A 21,954-nucleotide genomic window follows, 5' to 3' on the forward strand; every position below is an offset into this window, starting at 1 on the left:
TTTTGAGCAGAAATTTAGTTGAGATATTCTATGAGATATTTAATTAGCTAATTTTTGGCAAGTATTGTCCTGCTACCTCTAAAACACAGATTTGGGCAAGGAATATTTAAAAAAAATAGAGCCATGCATTTTTGGCAAAATGCTCTTAAAGGCAGCAAATGGTGAAAGTATAAATTCAAATTCTAGACTGGGTAAACTCATAAATATATTTACGTGTATTATGCACATGTGCACACACACATACATATGCACTTTTCTTTACACACATAATTTATAGTCGTGGTAGAATTTTGTTTCAGTCTGATTTGTCATTTCATTTTCTTGAAATAAATCTTAATCTTCTAGAAATATTTCTTAGGAATGTCATATTAATCCCTCATATTCTCACTGATTAAATCCATTCAGCTCCAAGTAGACTGAGAAATACATTTTTAATGTGTTAACTTTGTTCACAGACTTTTTGTAGAAAATTATTTGTCTGAAATGCTTAAGTATATTAAAGTGTTATAATTAGAAAGTTAAACCATGATTATATCTTACACCAACTATAAAGATTAATTCGAATATCTTCGTTTTATCCTGTACACATGAAATATTGAGAAAATTTACTTTTAAGAATTTAAATATCTGAATGTTAAATGATTATATTTTATAAATATTTCTTTTTTTAAAATCAGAACAATTTTGCAATACAATATCATTGAAAACATTTATCTATTGGAAAACTATAGTATTTTAAAATGATTTTTAGGAAGAAAAATATATTAATCAACCAAGAGTTTCAAAAGAGCTGCTCTTAAATTATTTTAAATTCTAATATCATTGTTTTGCTCAATAAATGCCTTTGCAATTACAACCTAGAAGAATAGCGCATAAAAGGTTAATTATGAAAACTATCCTATGGACTGTCAATAAAAAGTAATGAAATATATAAATTTATAACATCCACTCTAAATCACTTTAAGCTTCTATGAGATATAATTCTACTATACTGCACACTAATCTCTTACTATATTTACTGCATCCACAGCTTTTTTTTTGAACTCTAAGACTAGTTCTATCCTTCCAAAAGAACTTGCAAACCTGTGCCTAATACTTACATAATTGCACATTACCTACCTTTTTAATTTCTCTCTTTAATAATTTTTCCTTCTTTTCAATATTAAAAAAATTTGAAATTATATATAGTTCAGAAATGGTGTGGACTTTTCATAAAAGTAAACATCTTCAAAAAATTCATATATTTTGCAAATTAAAGACTTACACCACATCATATATCTTAATATTAAAGATGTCTTTATGTAGTAAGTATTATTCCTTGGATTTTAGTTTTAACTATTTGAAATAATGTCAGTTATGACTGTTGTTTTATCAATACTGCTGTGGTTCCCAAATTTTGTTGGTATGACTGGCATTTGGCGACATATAACTAAAGGTGTGTTATGATTTAAGAGAAGATGTTAATAATTGCACATTAATATTATAATATGTAGCATTTCTTAACTTTAGATAGTAATAACTCTGCAAAAGATCACTCATCTTAGAGATTAAATTGAAATATAAATAAATGTAGTTATTAAATTCTAAATTTAATAAATATAAATATTTAATAGCCTAGTCAAGGAATATGTCACCCAATTTTTATTTTTGACACTATCTTTCTTCCTTGAAGAATTAAAAAATATACCCATATTTATTTGCGCACTTCATAGTAATCTAATATGGACAGAAAGGCAACAGACTCTCTAAAAAGATGTTGAAACAAAAAGAAAAATCAGTCCATTTGCATAATATCTCAGAGAGAGTAGTGCTCTATTTCCATTTTATGTGTTAGGTCAGAGTCATGAAGTAAGATACCAGTGTGGAAGCTTGGAGATGGCAGACAATTGAATACTGGGGAAGGAGGGTAGTTGAGGAAGAAAAAGAGAGTGAAGACTTACATAAGATGGCCTATTTACTTACTACTTAGATATGAGAACCGAGCATTTACTAAAGGAAAAGTCTGCACGTTGACAGTGCATCCCTCACTGAAATTATAAATAGCAAATTTTAATCATATGTATGGCTTCATTTTCATTGGTGAAGTCTGTTAACACACTGACACAAATATATGTAATCTTATTTCTAAAAAATTGAGAGGAAAAAATAACTAGGTCTTAAACAGCATACAAATTACTTGGTTTAACATGTATCAACTAAATCAGGTATGTTCTTGACAGTTACAAATCAGTTTTCCCTTCAAAGCTACAATCTACATTTGCTACAATCCAGCCAATCTTTCCTGGAATGTTTACTGAGTGGCCCAGAGCCTCCTGTGTTGGGAGCCTGAGATAAAGGATATACATATGACACTGTTCCTGCCTTTAAGGAACTTCCAGATTAGTTGTAGAAAACATGTATAAATGTATCAGTGCAGCAAAGTCTTAAAAGTGCTGGTACAGAAGTATATAAAGGATACAAAGAAGACACAAAGACTAACTGGAAGAAGAAGGGGTAAGAATCTTTGAGATGATGATCAGATTTATCTAAATGTCTTTCACATTTCTGTACTATTGATATCCTATTCTTTACTATCAGACATTCCCACAAGCTTGCTCTGTTATCTCTGTGCTAGAAAGTTCCTGTTAAACTTAAATCCATTTCAGTAGTGATGATCTGCAACTATGAAAGGAGAACTTCTATGGCAATCCTATGAAAACTATTAAAAAAAATCTAATAGGTAGGTTTTAATATTGATGTTTCTCATTAAAAATAAACATTAAGACAAATTTACTCCCTTGCCAAATCAAAACTCCAACTCATTATGGTCTTATCAAGGTATGAGAATGTTTGTAGGCATCAAATTCTTTATCATCATGGCAGGAAAATTACTGAACTATTTCAGAAAGCCATGCCTCAAAATAAATGCAAAACAAGTACCACTATAATTAAAAAATATCTCAATTAATAGTATGGACTATTTTATTAGGGCTGCCATAATATAATCTACATATATATAGCCTTGCATTTATAAAGCAATTGCTATCAATAGTAGGTACCTGTTATTTTATTCATTCATTCAGCTAGCTGCCGCTTTGGGATTGAGTACACAACACAGGATGGTCCAGTAAGAGGTAGTCTGAAAATCTGGTGAAACTGTTAGGATGGAGAAACTTGTGTTTCTAATCTAGTAGAACAGAAGCTTGATAATACAAGTGACTATCTTGTCACCACATGGAAAGGGAAAGAATGTGACTGAAAATAACGTTAGCCTAGATTAAAAGGAGACTCCAGAAACGGAAAGAGTTTTCTGACAGAATTTTGGCAGCTGAATTTAACCATGTCTAAAGCCAGTACAGAATCAATATTAACTCTCTTTTTTTGTTTAAAGCACTTTGAGATAGATTTCTATAATCCGTAACTGACCAAACTGTATCTTTAAAAATATTTTTATGTTCTTGTTATGTCATGTATTGTCTGCCTATTCAAAAGAAATGATGACACTTTATTGTATAGCTTGATGCTCTAAAAGATGCCATAGCTCTGGTAAAGAGACACAAGTGGATTACTTAATTTATCTTCTACTAAGATATACTCTTTATGATCCAACAGAGGAAATCTCTTTCATTTCCCTAATGTATTATACCTTAGGCTACTGAGGTACCATTTAGTGGTATCCAATGGAAATGTCTGTGTCATTTTGAGAGATCTATATTAACTATTGACCAAAGTAAATTGGAAAAAAATGTGTGTTTTGATTACAGATTTTATATACATAACTGCCTTCCTGAAAAGTACTGGTTTGATAAAATATATACATAGAGTTATATGAATACAAGTATCCAGGAAGAATAAAACAGCAGCTCTTCTATTAGTTTATTCAATCTCCTTGCTTTTGATAAATAAATAAAAGGCAGTACATTTTTCTTAAGCATGGCTAGTATCTATCATAAAATACCATGTTGTCTTTTCCCATATATCCTTACCCGCCACCCACTGCCAACACCAGGTTTTAAACCTGGGAGCTATCTGTGCCTTCTCTTGCTCCCTAGATTTCCATATCCTGTTTTGCAGTGTCCATCTCTTTCCTCCCTGAAATGCTTCTTGCTCAATTCGACTATTTTATCCTATCTAAAGCAATGTGTGATACAATAACAAGAATCTAGAATTGGCAGTTAGGAGATACGGGCTTGTAGCCTGGCTTTGCTGTGTGACCTTTATCAAATCCCTTCAGTTTCATATCTATAAGATCAGACAGCTTGATAAGATTGCGGATGAGTTTTTATTTTAGCATTATGAAGAAACTCTACTCAACAGCCTTTAGTGACACCCCCCTTAAATTACCTACTGAAATTATCTAGACTCCTTATGTAGACATTCCAAATACTCCATACCATGTCCTCAACTTGTCTTCTCAGCTTCATCTTCTAGGACTAGTATCCTAAGCTGAATTCAAACTTTATCTGCTAGTTCCTAAATATAGTCTACACTAGTCATTTTTCCTTTGTTTATTCCAACTGATTGAAATGTTACCTCTATTCCCACACTGTTCTTCCCCTTAAAATTCATACTTTTTTGACTTCTGAAATCTTATGTCTTGCAAGAGCAGTTCAAGTACAATATGCATGTCAACTCAGACTTGGTATCCTAAAACCAGAAGTGTCAGAATACTTTTCTACATTTCTTATTATGTTACTTATGCTATGCTGGCTTACATTAGAGTGCAACAGATATTTATCTCTCTTAAAAATTTTATTTTCCTGAATACTAGTATCTTATTTAATTTTGCATTTCCTATCTGTACTTGGTTGAAATTATAAATTGGATAATGGTTTAAAAAATAAAGCCAAGAAATAAAATGTAGATTTGTATAATAACTAAATAATAAACTGTTTGAAAAATTCCATCATGGCCATGCAGGTGTGTGTGTAAAATACAATTTTGGGTTCTTAAAACAAAAAAACTTTTTACTATTTCTAAAATATAAAATTCAATGATTACACTGCAATCAGACTGACATATACAAGAAGATAAATGTAGAGATGTTTTACTCATAAAATTACTGAAGTCAATAACAGATTTATGATAATTTAAATAGTCAATATTACAATAAATTAATTTTCATTGATGTATTATATTTTTCCTACATTATTTTGGAGTTTCTTATTCACTAAACTTGCAGCTAGGCTTCTTTAGCCATAAAAGATGTGGTCAGGTTAATTTAAAAGTCTAGAATACAAATAAATTAGTGTTTACTCAATGAAGTGATGAACTGAATCAATTAATGAGATGGTTAAAATGAGTGTCTACTGAATCATTATCACACTCATAACGGGTGCAATTATCTCTCATCCCTTGTCTTGCATCAAGCAATTGAATCTTTACCTCAAAATAATTGACTTTAAAAGTTTTGTGAACATTGGACTTCATTTTATATTTTTTTCAAAAGGGCTACACTTATTTTTCCCTCTGGTTGCAAACTATGACAGAGAATGACAGACAGTATACCTCTTTTTTTAATGTCTCTGAAAGAAGATAAAAAATGAATGATAATCCTCATGAAATTCTACAGGCAAATAAAGTTTAACTTTTTTTTTGTTCCTCAAAACATTTTTTCACTTTGTCTCTTGAAGCATTATTCAAAGTTTTTTTTTTCTTTTGATGGTTTCTGCATATCTTAAAGATATACTGTATTCCATTCCAGAGGGATTCAATTAGGAATAAGAAAAATAGGAAAAATCTATTCTTTATAGGTAAGAAAAAAAACCACTTCAAATCATTCCTGTTATAGTGAGATGATAAGCACGCTACACATCATTATATCAAAAAAGAAAACTACTATAAGTCAAGTAATTATGAAGAAACCATAAGGGTTGTAAATGATAAACTATTACAGGGCAGTCTATTATTTACAAAAGAAAATAATTTTGAGTACTGTCTTCTAAATGCTTAATAAATCAGGTTTTACTAAATTCAAGTTAAATTTCTAGAAGTCCTATTTGTCATCATCCATGCATCAAATTATCAAAAAAGTTTTATTATTATTATTATTATTATTTTAAACCCTCTCTTCTTAGCTCTTTCAGGGCATATATAATAAGATACATGTTCAGAGTCCTTAACTCTGATTAGTGAAAAATTATATTTGAAGTACTTGAGATTTTTACATGAAAACTAATGTTTTCAATTTAATATTTTAAAGATAGAAAACTCAACATAAAAATGAAAAATAGCTATGAAAGTAGGAGATGTGTTCATTGAAGTGGATGATGAGAAAGGGATGAACTATAATGATAAAGGGAATTAAGAATTCTATTTTGGATATTTTAAGTTTGAAATGCCTATCAGACATCCAAGTGAAGATGTCAAATAAGTGATTGATTATGGGTTTGAAGAAAAGGAGAATCTGAGTTAACACAGAGATAGTATTTAAAACCACAAGAATGGATAAAGTAATCTAGAGGAAGATAATAGTGAACAAACAATTCATTAAATAGTGAACAGTAAAGTACTGTGTAGAACAAGAAAATGTTTAACTTCTAAAATAATGAAAGATCTTCAAAGTAGAGCAGCAAAATTAATCACTAAAAAAAAGCAAACCAAATGTAGATGAAAGAATGGCTTAATATTCATCTCTTTCTTTTAAAGAATATTTGTGGCAGTATATACTGCCTTTTGAAAATCGCATTGTAGTATACACTAAGTTATAAAAAGAACATAATCTTTAACTAGGTTTCTTTCTTGTAATCCTTCTGGAAAATCATCCTAAGCATGAAAATATTACATACACAGAACACTACACTCTATGAAAACTAATGTTATAAAATTATTAAAATACAAAATTATAAACTCTCAAATAGAAATTAGAACATTTATGGAACATGGAAAATATCAATGCAAAATTTAAATATATATATAAAAATATGTAGAGGTTAAATTAAACAGTGTAAAATTATACGCAGGTGAAACTGAAATAAAAGGAATAATAGAGACTGGATTTCAAATGAGCTTTTTATTCTTATCATATAAATTATTTTAGTGTTTTAAAAGCCATATAACAAAAGGAAATGGAAAAATTATCCCCAAATTAGGCTGCTGAATAAATAAATCCTGCAAAATCAGAATAAACAATTCATTTAAAATAAATTTAGTACATTTCTGGTATTCACTGCATAAATATTTATTGAGTACCTACCATGTGCTAAGCTCTGCTTCAGATGTTGGGAATACAGAAGTAAATAAGAAAGGTAAGCTCTCGCTCTCCCGAAGCTTACATGAAAATGTCAATGAAATAGGACATTTACTTTTTCAAAAATATTTTTAAAGAGTAATTTAAGGACTGTATTATCTAATTGAAGGAAAATAACAGCTAAATCAAACAACAATAAAATGAATTATAAGGTATTAGGTTCAGAAGAAAAGTTGAAAAAGATCAATTTATTATCTCCTGGAATATTCCTGAATCAAAGATAAAAAATTACAAAAACCAACAAGAAACAATTGTTTATTCTATAGTGAGCAGGAATCAAACTCCCTAATCTGGCACAACTCATCTTACCCGAGCAAATATGCAAAGACATTCCTATTTCTAAGCATTTTTAAAAGCAAATAAAAGTTTTGAAAATAAACTTGATAACTACCCAATTTTTCCTACTTTAGGTACTTTCCATTTCATATGGCTTTATTTGAAAGGTAAAAACAATTCTATTGAACTGTATACATGCACAGAGCAAGGCTACTAGTACGTGTTCTGGAGTAAACAGGCATTAAGTATAATGTTCTGTCTTGAGACTATGCTCTTTCTAAGAACTACCACAGCTATTGATTAAAGGGAGAACGTTGATGAAACAAACCAACCACCTTTACCTACTAGGTAGGTCAGAAGGACAAAAAAAGAGTATTGCAAATCTGTCTACTTAGCAGCCAAAACTAGACATGGCCTTCTATGCATTTTTATCAAATGCCTGAGACATATTTGGGGTTTAAAATAAGTAACATTACAGAGCGACTATTTCATAAACTCCTTTCCCCTGCAGTGTACTGCTTTCTTCAACTGAAACTTGAAAAGTCCCAGGCTTTCCATAAACATATATTCATATGAAATCATACCCTTAAAAGGGACTTTTAAGGTCACAAAACCTGTGTTATAATTCTAACCTGAAAATATTAACTTGCCCTTAGGGAGATCCTCTGATTCTGGTCACTGGGTGTGAAGGTCACACCATCTACACAGCAAAGCACATTACCAAACTTAGACGTTTGCAATGGAAATGAATATGGTTAGGAAGCAAGCACTCATTTAACACTTTCCCACAATTTTTGGCAAGATTATTGCTAAACAATCTTAACAAATACTAATGTAATCTGCACATAAAGATCTCCAAGATGAGGGAACCTCTAACTGTATTTGATAATAGTCAAAAGATTAGTAATGGTATCTGAAAAGATAATCATCTTTTGTACAATAACCTCTTCACAGATTTAAACTGTATTAATTAGTAAACCTTTTCTAATGTGCACTTTTCATAAAGTAAACTTTGTTTCCCAACACATCTTAAAAGGCTTCAGGAAACATTTCTCTAATATAGATGCCTAGTCTCAACCTAGACCTGTTAAATTAGAATCTCCATAGGTAATTCTGATGTGAAGCTAGGACTGAGAACTATTGATATATTAAGAAAAATGTAGAAAAAAATTACAAATATTACACAACCATTTAATTTGGTATAATTTTAAAATATGAAACAACTGCCATTTCCTTTGTCTATTAATAAGTGCTACTTCTAGGCCTGAAGCCTCTCTTTTGATCCTTTTTGAATCTCCTTAAAAAAGCATCTCACAACTAGGAAATGAGAGTCAAGCTGCTCAAACAGATATATAATATCAAAGACAGTCCAATCTTTTCAATCTTTTGAGACATTCCCACTTTATATTCCTTAGAACATGGCATATAGCACAACCGAAGTCATTATTTTTTCTATCTTGTTTTATAGTTTCTTAGTTAACATTAAAAAAATATATATTAAAAAAAGTTAATGAAGTTCATATTCCTTGCCATCACCCTGATGATACATGAGCACAAGATGTTTTCTGACTATTAAAAATAGGGCCATTTGTTAGCAACTTAATTTTCTTAAGTTAATATATTGCAAACACTATTCTAGGCTAATTTATGTGGCTCTAACTCATTACTTTTAATAGCTTCACTGCATAATATTCTGCATACCATAATTTATTCAGCCATGCTCCTGTTAGAGGTCAGGTTGTTTTCCAACTTTTGCCTCTCTAAATAACACTGCAACATACATCCTTGTCTCTACATTGTTATGTGTTGGTGCATTAAGTTTTACTGGATAGATTCTCAAAAGCTATGTTATAGCATTTCTTACATCAACATTGTATAAGAATGGTTATTTCCTATATTTTTGCCAGTACTTTAGAAACACACACACATTAATTTTTGCATTTGTGTCTACGGCTATGCTACCGTGAACGAGCCCGATCCTGTCTGATCTGAGAAGCTAAGCAGGATTGGTCCTGGTTAGTATTTGGATGGGAGACCACCTAGGAAGACCAGGTGCTGTAGTAGGTGTAAAAAATAAAAAAAATAAAATAAAAAATAAGGGATTGTAAGCTGACAGGGTCTTTGCAATCTGTGAGGTCAATCAAGGGTTGCCTCACCTAAAAAATAATAAATACAAATGAAAATTTTTGCATTTGTGATATATGTGTATTATACACACACACAAAATTTTGTCTGTCTGCTAAAAAAAGTATAATCTCATGATGTTGATTCATATAATCTTCACTTATTTTTTCCTTTTTCTCATATCAATCGAGTTCTTTGTAGATTTACTAATTCACTGTCATATCTGTTTAAAACAATTTTTCCAATGATACTGTCATCTTCTGCTTATTAATGGTGTATTCTGCTATATCAAAAAATAAAATATTTATGTACTCAAATATTTTAACCTATTCCTTTATGTTTTGGGTTTCCTTCTTCCTTAAGTAAGTCATCCTCAACTTGATTTCACACATTATAACCTCATCAACTAGTCATACGGTTTAACCTTCAATACACTGAGATTTATTTTCATATACTGTATAGGGTGAAGGTATAAATTTATTTTCTTTCAGGTGGACAGTGAAGTATGCCAGCACCATTTATTAGATAAAACATCATTTCCTAAAATGAATTTAAATGACATTTAAATATTACTCTGTACTAGTCAGTGTTCTAAATGCTTCTCATGTATTTATTCATTTAAGAAACATGACAACTCTATGAAGTGAGCGCTGTTATTATTCACATTTTACAATGAGAAAACACACATGGCAAAGTTAAGGATGTTTCCTCAAATCAGAAAAATAGTAGTGGCAAACATTTGATTTAAAGCCCAGAATTATGGCTTGAGATCACAGTTGTCTTAATTCCTAAGTTATACTACCATTTTTAGTGTATGATAAAATACAGTAAGTTCCCATATAAATGTGGATTTACTTCTGAAATCTATATTACGTTTCAGTGACCATTATATCTGTCCGTTACTATCATATGCTTTTATTATGATAGCTTTACAGTAAACTTTAATACTGAGTGAAATACATTATCCCACACAAATATTATCCTTTTATCAATCATATCATAATTCTCAGGCACTTATTTTTTTGTATGAATATTAAATCACTTCATCTTGTTTCCCTCTTGCAGAAAACCAGAAAAAATTTCAAAGAAAATGAAAATACAATAAATTACATTGTTATTGAAAGGGATTGATACTTTTATGATATTACATCTTCCCTTCCGAAGCTGATCTAAGTCTATTTACTAAGGGAATGTTTTATGTCCTTATATGAAAAAGTTCTCTTAATATGGATTCTGTGTTTTTTTTATTCATTTTATTCTTGGAAATTTTGGGAGATCTTAATATGTATATGATGTATACTAAGTTTAGCCATAAGAAATTGTACCCAAATAGCAACAATTTTATAAGGTATATCCTAATGGTAAGCAAAGTACATAAAATCTAATGCATATAATAAAGTCAATCAGTTCATTTAAAAAGAGCATTTGAATTTCACTATTTTTCTAGAACTTTCTTAAATACATGTCTAAAAGAAACTATCCTGACATTACACATACACACACACACACACACACACACACACACACACACACCTCACACACATACACTGAAGAAAATGAAAATTAATTTCAATATTCTGTTGGATAATTACGATGATACTTGAGACAAGAGCCTAACTGGTCTTAAAACTGTACTCTGAGTACTACAAGAAGTAAAATAGAAGTATAACAAAGAAGGCCATGTCTCAGTAACATAACCTATTGATTCAATCAAAATTATTCTTTTTCCAGTTGGTTTACATTTTTAGAGAACTTTCGTGCAAAATTTCATTTGAAAGGGTTTTCAAAAATAAAAATATGAGTTTTAAGCATATAGACTGTAAGTCTATTCTTCCAATAATATTAGTCATTCAACGAATATTTATTGAGTACCTATTATGCTCCAGGTTAGTGCTTCTGATACATTAGAAAATAAAACAAAGATCCCTGTTCTCATGCAACTTCCTTTCTAAGATAGCGAGACAGACAATACATAATAAATATGATCATAAGCAAAGTATATAGTATTTTACGAGGCAATGGAAAAAATGTAGCAAAATAAAAGGATTCACGAGTACTGAGATAAGGGGAGGCCAGGTTGCAATATTAAACAGGATGGTCAACTAAATAAACCTTATTGAAGAGGTAAATTCTGAACAAAGATTTGAAGCTATGGAGATGTTAGCCAAGTAGAACTCTGAAATAAGAGAATTTCATGCTGAGAGAAAAACAAGAGCAAAATACTGAGGCAAGAGCATACCTAATGTCTGCAAGGGAAGGCAAACAGGTCAATTTGGCTGCAGCAGAGTGAATGACGAGGGAAGTGGTAGGAAATTAAATGAAAGTGGAAAGGGCCACATTCATTACCTCTTCCACTTGTAAACCCCAGTTATGTGGGGCCTGAGTATTACACACTATTATGGGACATCTTAGGGAAGTACATTCAAAATTATGAACATAAAATTAGGCACAGGGCCTTGTAATAAACCAGTGCAGGTGAGAAATCCTAAGGCATCAGATCCATTAGTTTATAGTAAACCTGTCTCTCACTGGAGATGTAAATTTTGCAGATGTCAATATATAAAAGCCGAGGTGCTCAATGAAGAGAAAGAAAAGCATAAACCCAGAAGTCTCAAGTATTAAAGCCTGGAGCACTCCAACATCAAGTGGGATGAGGAGAGGAACTAGCAAAGGATTCTGAGATGAAGCACATAGCATGATACAGGATTTTTCCTGTATCAAGAGTGTGTAGTATACTGGAAGCCAAGTCTAAAAAGGACAACAAGGAAGTCGAAGTGATAAATTATGACAAATACAGTTGATAGGTAAAGTAACACGTGGATTAAGAATACACAACTGTAATAAGCAATGTGATCATCACTGATGTCCTTGGAAAAACAGTTTTGGTGGAATGGTGGAGGCAAAAACCTGATGAGTATATTTAAGAAATAATGAGAAGACAGAAATTGGAAGAGGGTAGAGACAATACTTTTGTGAGTTTTGCTACAAAGGCGTGTAAAAAAATAAGGCATTAATTAGTGGGAGGAAATGAGATTCAACGTTTTTGTTTTATCTTTTAAGACGGGAGAAAAAAACAAACATGTATGCTGATGGGAATGATCCTATAAAGATAAAAAACTTGACAGATAAAGGATAGAGAAAATAAACTGCTGAAGGTATGTCTTTGAGTAAAAGGAAAAGGATGAGGTTTAATGTACAACTGAAATTACTAGTTTTCGATCAGAGCAGGGAAAGTTCATCTATGGTAATAGGTGAGAAGGTAGAATATGTGGGTATAAATGCTGGCTGATTAAGTACATATGTTGATATAAGTTTATGAAGTTTTTAGTTTTTTCATTGCTTCATTTTTCTCAGTAAAGTAGGAATAATTAAGGTCAAAATCTGGGAGTGAGGAAGGAGCAAGAGATAACGGCGAGCTGTGGTAAGAACAAGTCTTAGATGGCCCCATGAACTCTGTCCCCTTGGTGTAACACCCTGTATGATACCCTTCTTTTGAGTGTTAATTCTGACTTGATTCTAATCAAGAAAATATGGCAAGGAATGGAATGCCATTACTGTGATTAAGTTATAATGCATGGCAAAGGAGGTAATAAGTCACCTCTGTAACTGGGTTCAACATATAAGACTCCATCTTGCTAGCAACACACAGTAAGGAGATCTCCTACTGGCTTTGCAAAAAGCAAACAGCTATGCTGTTAAGTGCCTGTAGAGAAGGTTCATATGGCAGGGAACTTGGGCAGCCTCTAGAATCTGAGGGCTGCCTCTTGCCTACAGCCATTAAGAAGACAGGCTCTTACATACAGCTGCAAAGAATAGAATGCTGTCATTAATCTGGACGAATTTAAAAGAGGATTGTCTCTAGTCAAGCCTTTAGATAAGAATGCACCCAGCCAATGCTCTGATTGCAGTCTTGTGAAACCATGAGCAGAAGACTCAGCTAAGCCGTGCCCAGACTCTTGGAAACTTCGAGATAATAAATGTATGATGTTTAAGCCACTAAGTTTGTGGTAATCTGATACATAGCAACAGAAAACTAATGCAGAGCTTGAAAGACAACTTATGAAATAGTCATCTAAAGAGTAAAAAATGAGTAAAAAGGGCTAAAGAGTAAAAGAGTAAAAAAGGCTTATATTGTCTAACAGAGTTAAGGGCTCATTTGAGATCTTGTGGTCATTTAAAGTGGAATTTAAAGTGAGATAAGGGAGTTTTATTTGTGTTTTTCTATTACTATAACCAAGGTGCTATAGTTACCTATTTTTCATTTGTTATATATTTTGATTTATAATTTTAAATTTAACACTACATAAATAAATGTCAATAAAGCAAATTTTTCTGAAATCACCCCTTTTATCTTTTCCTGAAATTTGAGAATCCCAAGAGAGCAAAAACCAGGAACCAAAAAAATAAGGCTGAAATTTAGTTTTTAGCACCATTAACTGATTAATAAAACCATTTTGTTGAATCTTGAAGTGACTGAAACATTTATTATCAACAACTTAGAACTGTTTAAACCAAGTGACTCTGACTCTGTTTTGTTAAGTTTAAACATATTGCTTAAATAATCTACTTATATCTTTACATTTGCTTCATATTTAAAATACCATATGTAAAAAATGTCAAACTTGCATCTTGTAATATGCAAATCAAAAAAAAAAAAAGCATATGTTGTACAACTATTAGCCCTACTTTTTTTCTCAAAGGGAAATAAGAGCAATTTGATTAATTAAACAACAAGTAACGGTATTTTTGCTAGAGAAAAAAATAACTGTAGTGTAATTTATCTTAAAAAGAACAGAGACTTTGATTAGAGTTGAAAAAGCAGCAATACTACTATCTTAGAATTTTTCTTTAAAGATAAAACTCAGTTTTAATATGCTGTACGCTATATCCTTTATCATCTTAAAGGATAGTTGTTCTTTTTCATTACTATTTGAAAGTTATTTCAGAAAAAGTAAAATAAATATAACCTAACTTAAAATGGTGAATACTACTACATTCTAAAAATTGTATGGTTTTTGAATAGAAATGAATATTTAACTATTCATTAAATAGTTAATGAATTTATTTCTTACTTCAACCCTATGTGGTACTATTACCCGAATTTCAAAAACGGGAAACTGAGACCCAATTTACGCAGCAAGTAACTGGCAGAACAAGGATGTGATCACAAGCAATTTGGCTCCAGTCCTGAGTTTTAGCTTTCATTATGATAGCCTTTCAATTTCCGGGCGTAAATTATTATAGAGCCACAAACCTTGCAGTTACAGTCTGTCAGTCTGTGGAAACAACTTGAACCATGGAAACATGAGGGTAGGAATGTTAAATTCAGTATGTACTGAAACATACAGTCATTTAAAAAAAAAAAAAGAAAAGATTTTTTAAATGTGGAAACTGCAGATAAAACTTCCTCTTTGATGTATTTTCTGTGCTTTTAATTTTTAGGTTTTCTGAACACTAACAGTCTCTTATTTCTTTTTATCACATTATACAAACAAACTATTCTGGAACTAGAACTCAGTCATAACTCATTTAGCTATTATTGATGAAAATGACAAAAATAGTTGTCTGTATGTATTTTATATTGGTTTACAAAAATTTGCATAGAAAATGTTGATACTTTTAACAGCAGAATGTATCATATTAACTAGAACGCATATATAATAATTAAAAATTTTTTGTACCATTTTTTCCCGTTATAAAATTGGAGACATACTTGCTAAATTACTAAGAATAAAGCAAACTTAAACAGCAATAAAAATTATTTTCTTATAGGTTTAAAAGACTATTTTAATTATGGAGAGTTTAAGATTATTATATTAGAACCCATTTTTCTATCTTGGTTACCCTTATAGATCTGTCAATACAGTAGTGATGTTGATTTAATTAGGACTATATACAAGAAACGACTGTGAGTTACTTAAAGTCTGAATGAACAAGAAGAACCAAATTACCATCTATCTTACGTGAATAGACTATTGGGAAACACTCTAGGGAATAAAATAATTACTAATAACATCAAGATGGATGATGACTATAATTCTTTCAATGAATTTAAGAATTTTGTCTTGTTCCTCTTTTATATTTTACCTCATGTTATCCAGAAGATACTATGCTTATTTGTACAAGAACAGAAGACAACCAAATATAAATAAAATACATTTAATAAATATAACTGAGTATAGTGGAAAGAGAATAAAACCACAAATGACTTATTATTTTAAATTAGAAAAGTATTAGATTTGGCAGAGGTAGATGTAGTAACATATCTTGAGGGTAGAAATATATTAGTAAACTTCAACATATAATTAGCCTTTATAAAAAATCATTTTATATAAATTCACATTCATATAAAATAAATAAAAGAAAATACAAATCTAACTTCATAGACAAAATTATTGAGGTTCTTTTTTCTTTCTAGAGCCAGGATTTTTACTTTTTATGTTGAGAAAAAGTTTTGTTTTTTATTGCAGTGGTACTCATTTATCTTGTTTTTGTTTGAAAAAGAATAATGAAATATAATAAGAGAAACATCAAAAACATAAAGTCAGTTGTTTTCCCATTAGTTTTCTATATCATATAATTAAAGCTCATATAATAGATAAGGTATATAAAGTAAAAGTGTATATACACTTTTTAACTTCAGGCATCAATGACACAAGTTTGGTTCTCCCTTTGTATAGTACCATTTCCTTCAAAGAGAAGTGCTGGGTTTCATCACTAGAAATGTGTAATTTTTAAACCAATTTATTGGGGCTAAAATGTGAGCATTTTAAAGTATTTTTAAAGTCTGAAGGGAATGCTACAGCATATAATAAAAGTCAAACTTCTATAGAATAACATCTTAACTTTTCCTAGGTTGCAAAAGTATTAGGATCGATAAATGGGCAATAGAATTCTGATAGCCTTACGGTAGATCATATGCAAAAGCCACAGTTAATATATTAGCAAATATAATTCAAAGTTAATAATTTATTAGTTAACTCTATAAAAAATATATTAAAAGATAAGCTTTTATTTAATATTTAAATAATTCTATAAGGCCAGTATTAGTAAAAAAGTGAAAATATTAATGAAAATAACATTTCTCACCTAAATGAAGCTCGACTCAGGCAAAATGAAAATGTGTTTAATCATTTTAATAAATATATATTTTTTCAACAATTGTGAAGTTAAAGTACAGTATGGCTCTGAATTACATAAAATATTTTAGATGATTTTCTTAAATGTGCCAAAAATAACTACATTTTTAAAGAATGATCTACAAATATTCAGTACCAAAACAATCATAAAATCAAACTAATCAGATCTATTTCTAATTGCAGTTTGCCATTCCAGCAAAGAAAATGTTTCTATTAAATTCTAAGAAAATACCATTTCCTGAGTTGTTAAACAGCAAAATTGTCACAAATACCAATTTTCAGTTACTTTTAGATTTCTAGAAATGCTTTTCATCCAAAGTTTAAAACTGTTTACAAATTAAGGAATGTCTGAAATAAAAAAAACAAATGAAAATGCATTCACTTTTAAAGATATACCTTTGCTCAATAAGTCACATTTATACATTTATTTTTTACATGTATTCTGAACTTATATAGCAAAGAATCCTAGGAAGAAACAATAAGGGATATTATAAACACGAATTCAAAAATAACCCTCAGAACTCCATAAAGTCATCATTATTTTAAGGGGAAAATCCAAAATTTTAGTAGTCTGCCATCTACATATATTTTTGTTATCTAAAGTTAAAAATGCATATAAATTTTCAGAAATAATTGATATTTCTTTCTCAGGTTATCTGGAATCTGATCATGGTGTACATATGTGAATGAACGAATACATCCTTAACCCACCATTATCTTTTTTTCCAGTGTGCAGGCAATCACCCGTGAAAAGTATGGTGTAGATGACAGGATGATACTGTACCTGATTAGCTCTGGAGGTGGTCATGGGATCAGATGGAGAGGACTTGGTGGTAGTTGGGGAAGATGGCAATGTCTGGGAACAAAGCAGTTCAGGAGCAAATCAACCTTTATAAGCCTTAAACTGATTATTTAAATAAAACAAAATAAAATAAAATGTAATATAACGAGAACAAAATCCTATGAACAATTTTTTCTCCTATTCATTCAAATTTAATGGAATTTAAGATCAATTAAATAACTAATGCATGTAAATATGCATGCATAAGCATGTAAAAATAAATTCATGACTTGAAATCATGATGGTGACTGATAAAAATTCACATGAGTATTAAAGGTATCCTGACCATATTCATGAATAGTAGTCTCTTTTCTTTCCCTCTGTTTTCTTGGGTGAAAAGAGATGTCAAACAAAAATTCAAGAAATTCAATGAATAAAACTTAAAGAGTCATTTTCCTATCAATGAATACAGTCGGGGATTGGAAGAAGTGGTGAAATGAAGTTTACTTTGGCATAAAAGTATCCACCTACTTAATATGTTGAACATCACCAACAAGTTGATTCCACATGAATTTAGGGATCCATATTTAAAAGCAATTAAATTTGCAGTTCTGAGTTCTTAATATCACATTCTCTTCTAAAATATTAATTTTTAATAAATTTAGAGCCCGTCTGAAAATGTAAACATTAACTTCATATTAATAAACAAGTAACTAATAGCATTTTAACAAATTGCCATAATACTTCTATCATTTATGCTAAATACTAAAATTTAATATAGATGAAGGGAATAATATATTGCAGCATCATCAGCCTGTGTTAAAAATAAGCACAAAAGTATTAGGAATCTTATTAATTGCTCGCTTCCCTTCTAAACACTCATATACATTACATATAAAATGTTTTATGAGAGCATAATATACTTGTTGACTACTTCATTAAAATATTTTAAAAGCTTCTCATGTCTAAAAGGATAACCTTAAAGTGTAAAATGTTAAAAAAATTTTTTTCTTTTAAAAAAGTATATTCTCCCTCAGCAAATAGCATTGCTTAAGTAGTACCCTGAATAGATAATATTTCTTACTAGATGAAATAGGGTAGTTTTATAGTATAGACACAACTCAGTATGAAGTTATATTATTATATATCCATCAAAATTACTCAGATATGAGCAAAAGCATAACTTTAAAGGTTTAGCAGTATTAGGAAAAGCAGGTGAAATTACTTAATGTAGTCATATTTGTGCATTTAAGATTCAAAAGTTCTCATCTGGGTGGAAAAAACAATTAGGAGTGAAAGAGAGGATAAATTCACAAACTCCTGCTTAACTCCCTGTTCTCCAATAATGAAGTCAGGTTGGTTCTAACATCAGATCATGTTGTAAACAGTCCACGTCTCAAGGTAAAACCTAAGCTACTTTGAGGAAAACTAGACTTAGTGCTCAAGCATATCAAGATTTTTGTTAAATCATGTTTAAAAGAGGGAAGGGAGCTACATTCAGAAGTAAAACCACAAAAACCTCAAATACTTTGTTTCTGTTGTTTGTAATAAACTCCTATCATTTCTCAAAAGAGACTAATTTTCAGTCATTAAAAATTGCCCTAATATTTTCTTTTCCTTGCAATACTATGCTGAACATATACTGTTGACTTCATGTTACTATATGCACTATAAATTGAACAGTAAAGGTTTCATTTTCCCATCTCTGGTTACAATTGTTATTGCAGAGAATTCCTGTGAGTAGTTAGCATATATTTAAAAATCTGCTCTGTACTAATCTTACTAATAATGAGGTTGCAGACTAAATATATGTGAAATAGATCTATTACTTATTTCTCTCAATATAGGTTAGAATCCAAGTTCATTAACCTACAGAAGCACAAGGTATGTGTACTGGGCTCTTCTATTTCCATCAATTTCCATCAAGGTAAAATCAACCTGAAGTACCACAGGCTTATTATGACATCCACTTGCCCTGGATTTGAATTCTCAACAAAGTCTTAAAATATTACAAAGAACTAACTGTGGAAAAAGTAGTAATATCAAGTGGCTGAGAATTTGTAGTAACTCAGAACAATATTATCTTCTATTAATTTATTCGATACCTTTCTTTTTGCTTGGCATATATATGAAATATTGGGTATGTATTATTAATAATTGGCATAACTCATATTCATCAACACTGCCCTTAGTAATTCAAATGCTGTTTCTTTCCCACAGAAATAAAAACAACAATTTTAAACTTCTGAGGAACTGTTAATATATTTAAACTCATTAAAGATTTGGTGATTAAACATCATAAGAAATTAGAGTTTAATATTTTAAACGAACAGGTGAAAATCATATAAGTTTGGGCTTCAAGGAATAAGATTGTCAAAACATTAAATTGTTTCTAAACATATTTTCTTGGTTTAAATTCCTAAAATAATGGATATGTAATGAAATAAAGATGTGATGAGTTTTCCAGCTATTTGCATATAGATACTTTTAAAGTCAAAAGTCTCCTCCCTCTACAAATTAACTTAAAGAGATTCCAGAACGCTTGTATTTCAGTTAATTTTTAAAATACTAGTTGCAAAAACTGTTCTAATACACAGATAAATGTAAATATACTAAAGTAATGTCTTTACCTTAAAAGGCTCTATTAATTAACAAAACAGCTTTGATAGATATTCTTATCTGTTCCACACAGATAAGTAGAACAGAAAAATCCATAAGAAATATTTAAATGTACAATGTTTGTTTCCCTCATATTTTATAAACAAAATGTTTACTCCTATTTACTATACAGACTTCAAGTTTAGTGGTTTCAAATTAAAAATTATTCATTTAGTAAAATTTCTGATTTACATCATGAAGATGTAACTAAATCTCCATGTAGCAACAATATTAAAATATTAGTTATAAATAATATTTAAAAAGACACACTCCTCTAATTTTTTTAAACATTTAGCATGAAGTGTGCATTTTTAAAGCACAATTTTACCATTCACATGGAAAATAATATTTTTATTTACATGAACTCAATGACTGCTTAAGGATTCTACTTTAACCTTGAAGGCTAAATTTCTTATTGCAGAGAAATTTGAAGTGTTTTAAATTTTAAAACAGTAGATTCTTTGGAATATAGTTTTTAAAAATTTAAGAGTTAACAATAGGTATTTAGTTAAAAGGTAGATGTAACTAGGCTTTTAGGAATAAGAATTAAAAAGTAAATACAAATTTTAAGATGCATTCTTGTTAACAAGCTACAGTGTGCTGGATGAAAATATTGCTATAAATAATCTCTATAATAAATATGGCTTACCTTTAAGCAAATCTATGGTAACAGACTGTCAGAACCTCTGATACTTATAGGTATAGTGAGAGCAGCAATGAACAACAAATCTCAACTGTAATTTGGACTCTATCATAGCTAACTGAGTAATTCTACTTAAGCAGTCATCTTCCTAAACTTCTGTGTTGAGTTCTATTAAATACATCTGTATACTGCTCTATAAAAAATAATGAATAAAATATTTAGATATGTAATTTTCATCTTTGGTTTTTCATCCTGACTAGTATCCACCCCTTCCTATAATTTCTGAACTACCTGGAACCTCTCGGCCCTAATAAAAACATGTGTTGTCCAATTTCAACAGGTCTTTCATAATTTATTCTTATTTTACAGCTTATTTTCTAATAACTGCTATTCTACATTTTACCCTTCTCTTCAACAATTCAATCCCATGTATCTTATCTTACTTTCAATTGATATTCTTTATCACTTGAAAGAAATCATGACTTCCCAGAATGAGCTTCCTCAGATACCACAACTGACCTCATCCCAACTTTTTCAAGCCACTCTTTGCCCCGCATCTTCCCATTCTTTTCATTGTCGACAAAATTGTGATTTTGTACTCGGACCTCCTACTCTTCATACTCCAGGATCTTAACACTTTAAATTGTATCTTTTCACCTTTCCTGAGTCACCTTGTTCCTTCAGTAACCTCATCCTTAATTTCTATGCCCTTTCAATTCCTTTTTATTCTTTAACATAAGCCATTCCCTCTTGAGTAGCAAAGGTTGTGTGAGCTTCTCTGATCTAACTTATATTTTTCTCCTTTGTATATCCAAAATATCAAATCAGCAGTTTTCCGCACTTCACAAATTTTTTTCTTTTTACCTAAACAGCCTCTTTACCTTTAGGAAATAATATTAGGAAACAATCACTTTGCTCTCACCATGTAATTCAAACTAACTTTTAAAATCACCAATTATTCCTATTTAAAAAAATAGTTACTTTTTACTTTTGTACTTTTCTTTGGGTATTGATTCTTTTTAACATCTTTCCTCATACTTTCCTTATTTTTTTCTCACAGGAAAGATTACTGATTTCCCTTTCATCTTTATGATTTATAAAGCAT

General features: G+C 30.3%; 1 protein-coding gene across 1 annotated transcript in view; it reads right to left on the bottom strand.

Moving 5' to 3' along the window:
- Positions 1 to 21,954, bottom strand: part of NOVA1 (NOVA alternative splicing regulator 1) — a 131,712-nt gene that overhangs the window by 2,745 nt on the left and 107,013 nt on the right. Inside the window, exon 4 of the mRNA XM_006906853.2 lies at positions 17,552 to 17,623. Coding sequence (XP_006906915.1) covers positions 17,552 to 17,623 — 72 coding nt within the window. The remainder of the gene's footprint in view (positions 1 to 17,551; positions 17,624 to 21,954) is intronic.

The sequence above is a fragment of the Pteropus alecto genome, unplaced genomic scaffold (genome assembly GCF_000325575.1).
Source record: "Pteropus alecto unplaced genomic scaffold, ASM32557v1 scaffold171, whole genome shotgun sequence".
Taxonomy (NCBI): Eukaryota; Metazoa; Chordata; class Mammalia; order Chiroptera; family Pteropodidae; genus Pteropus; species Pteropus alecto.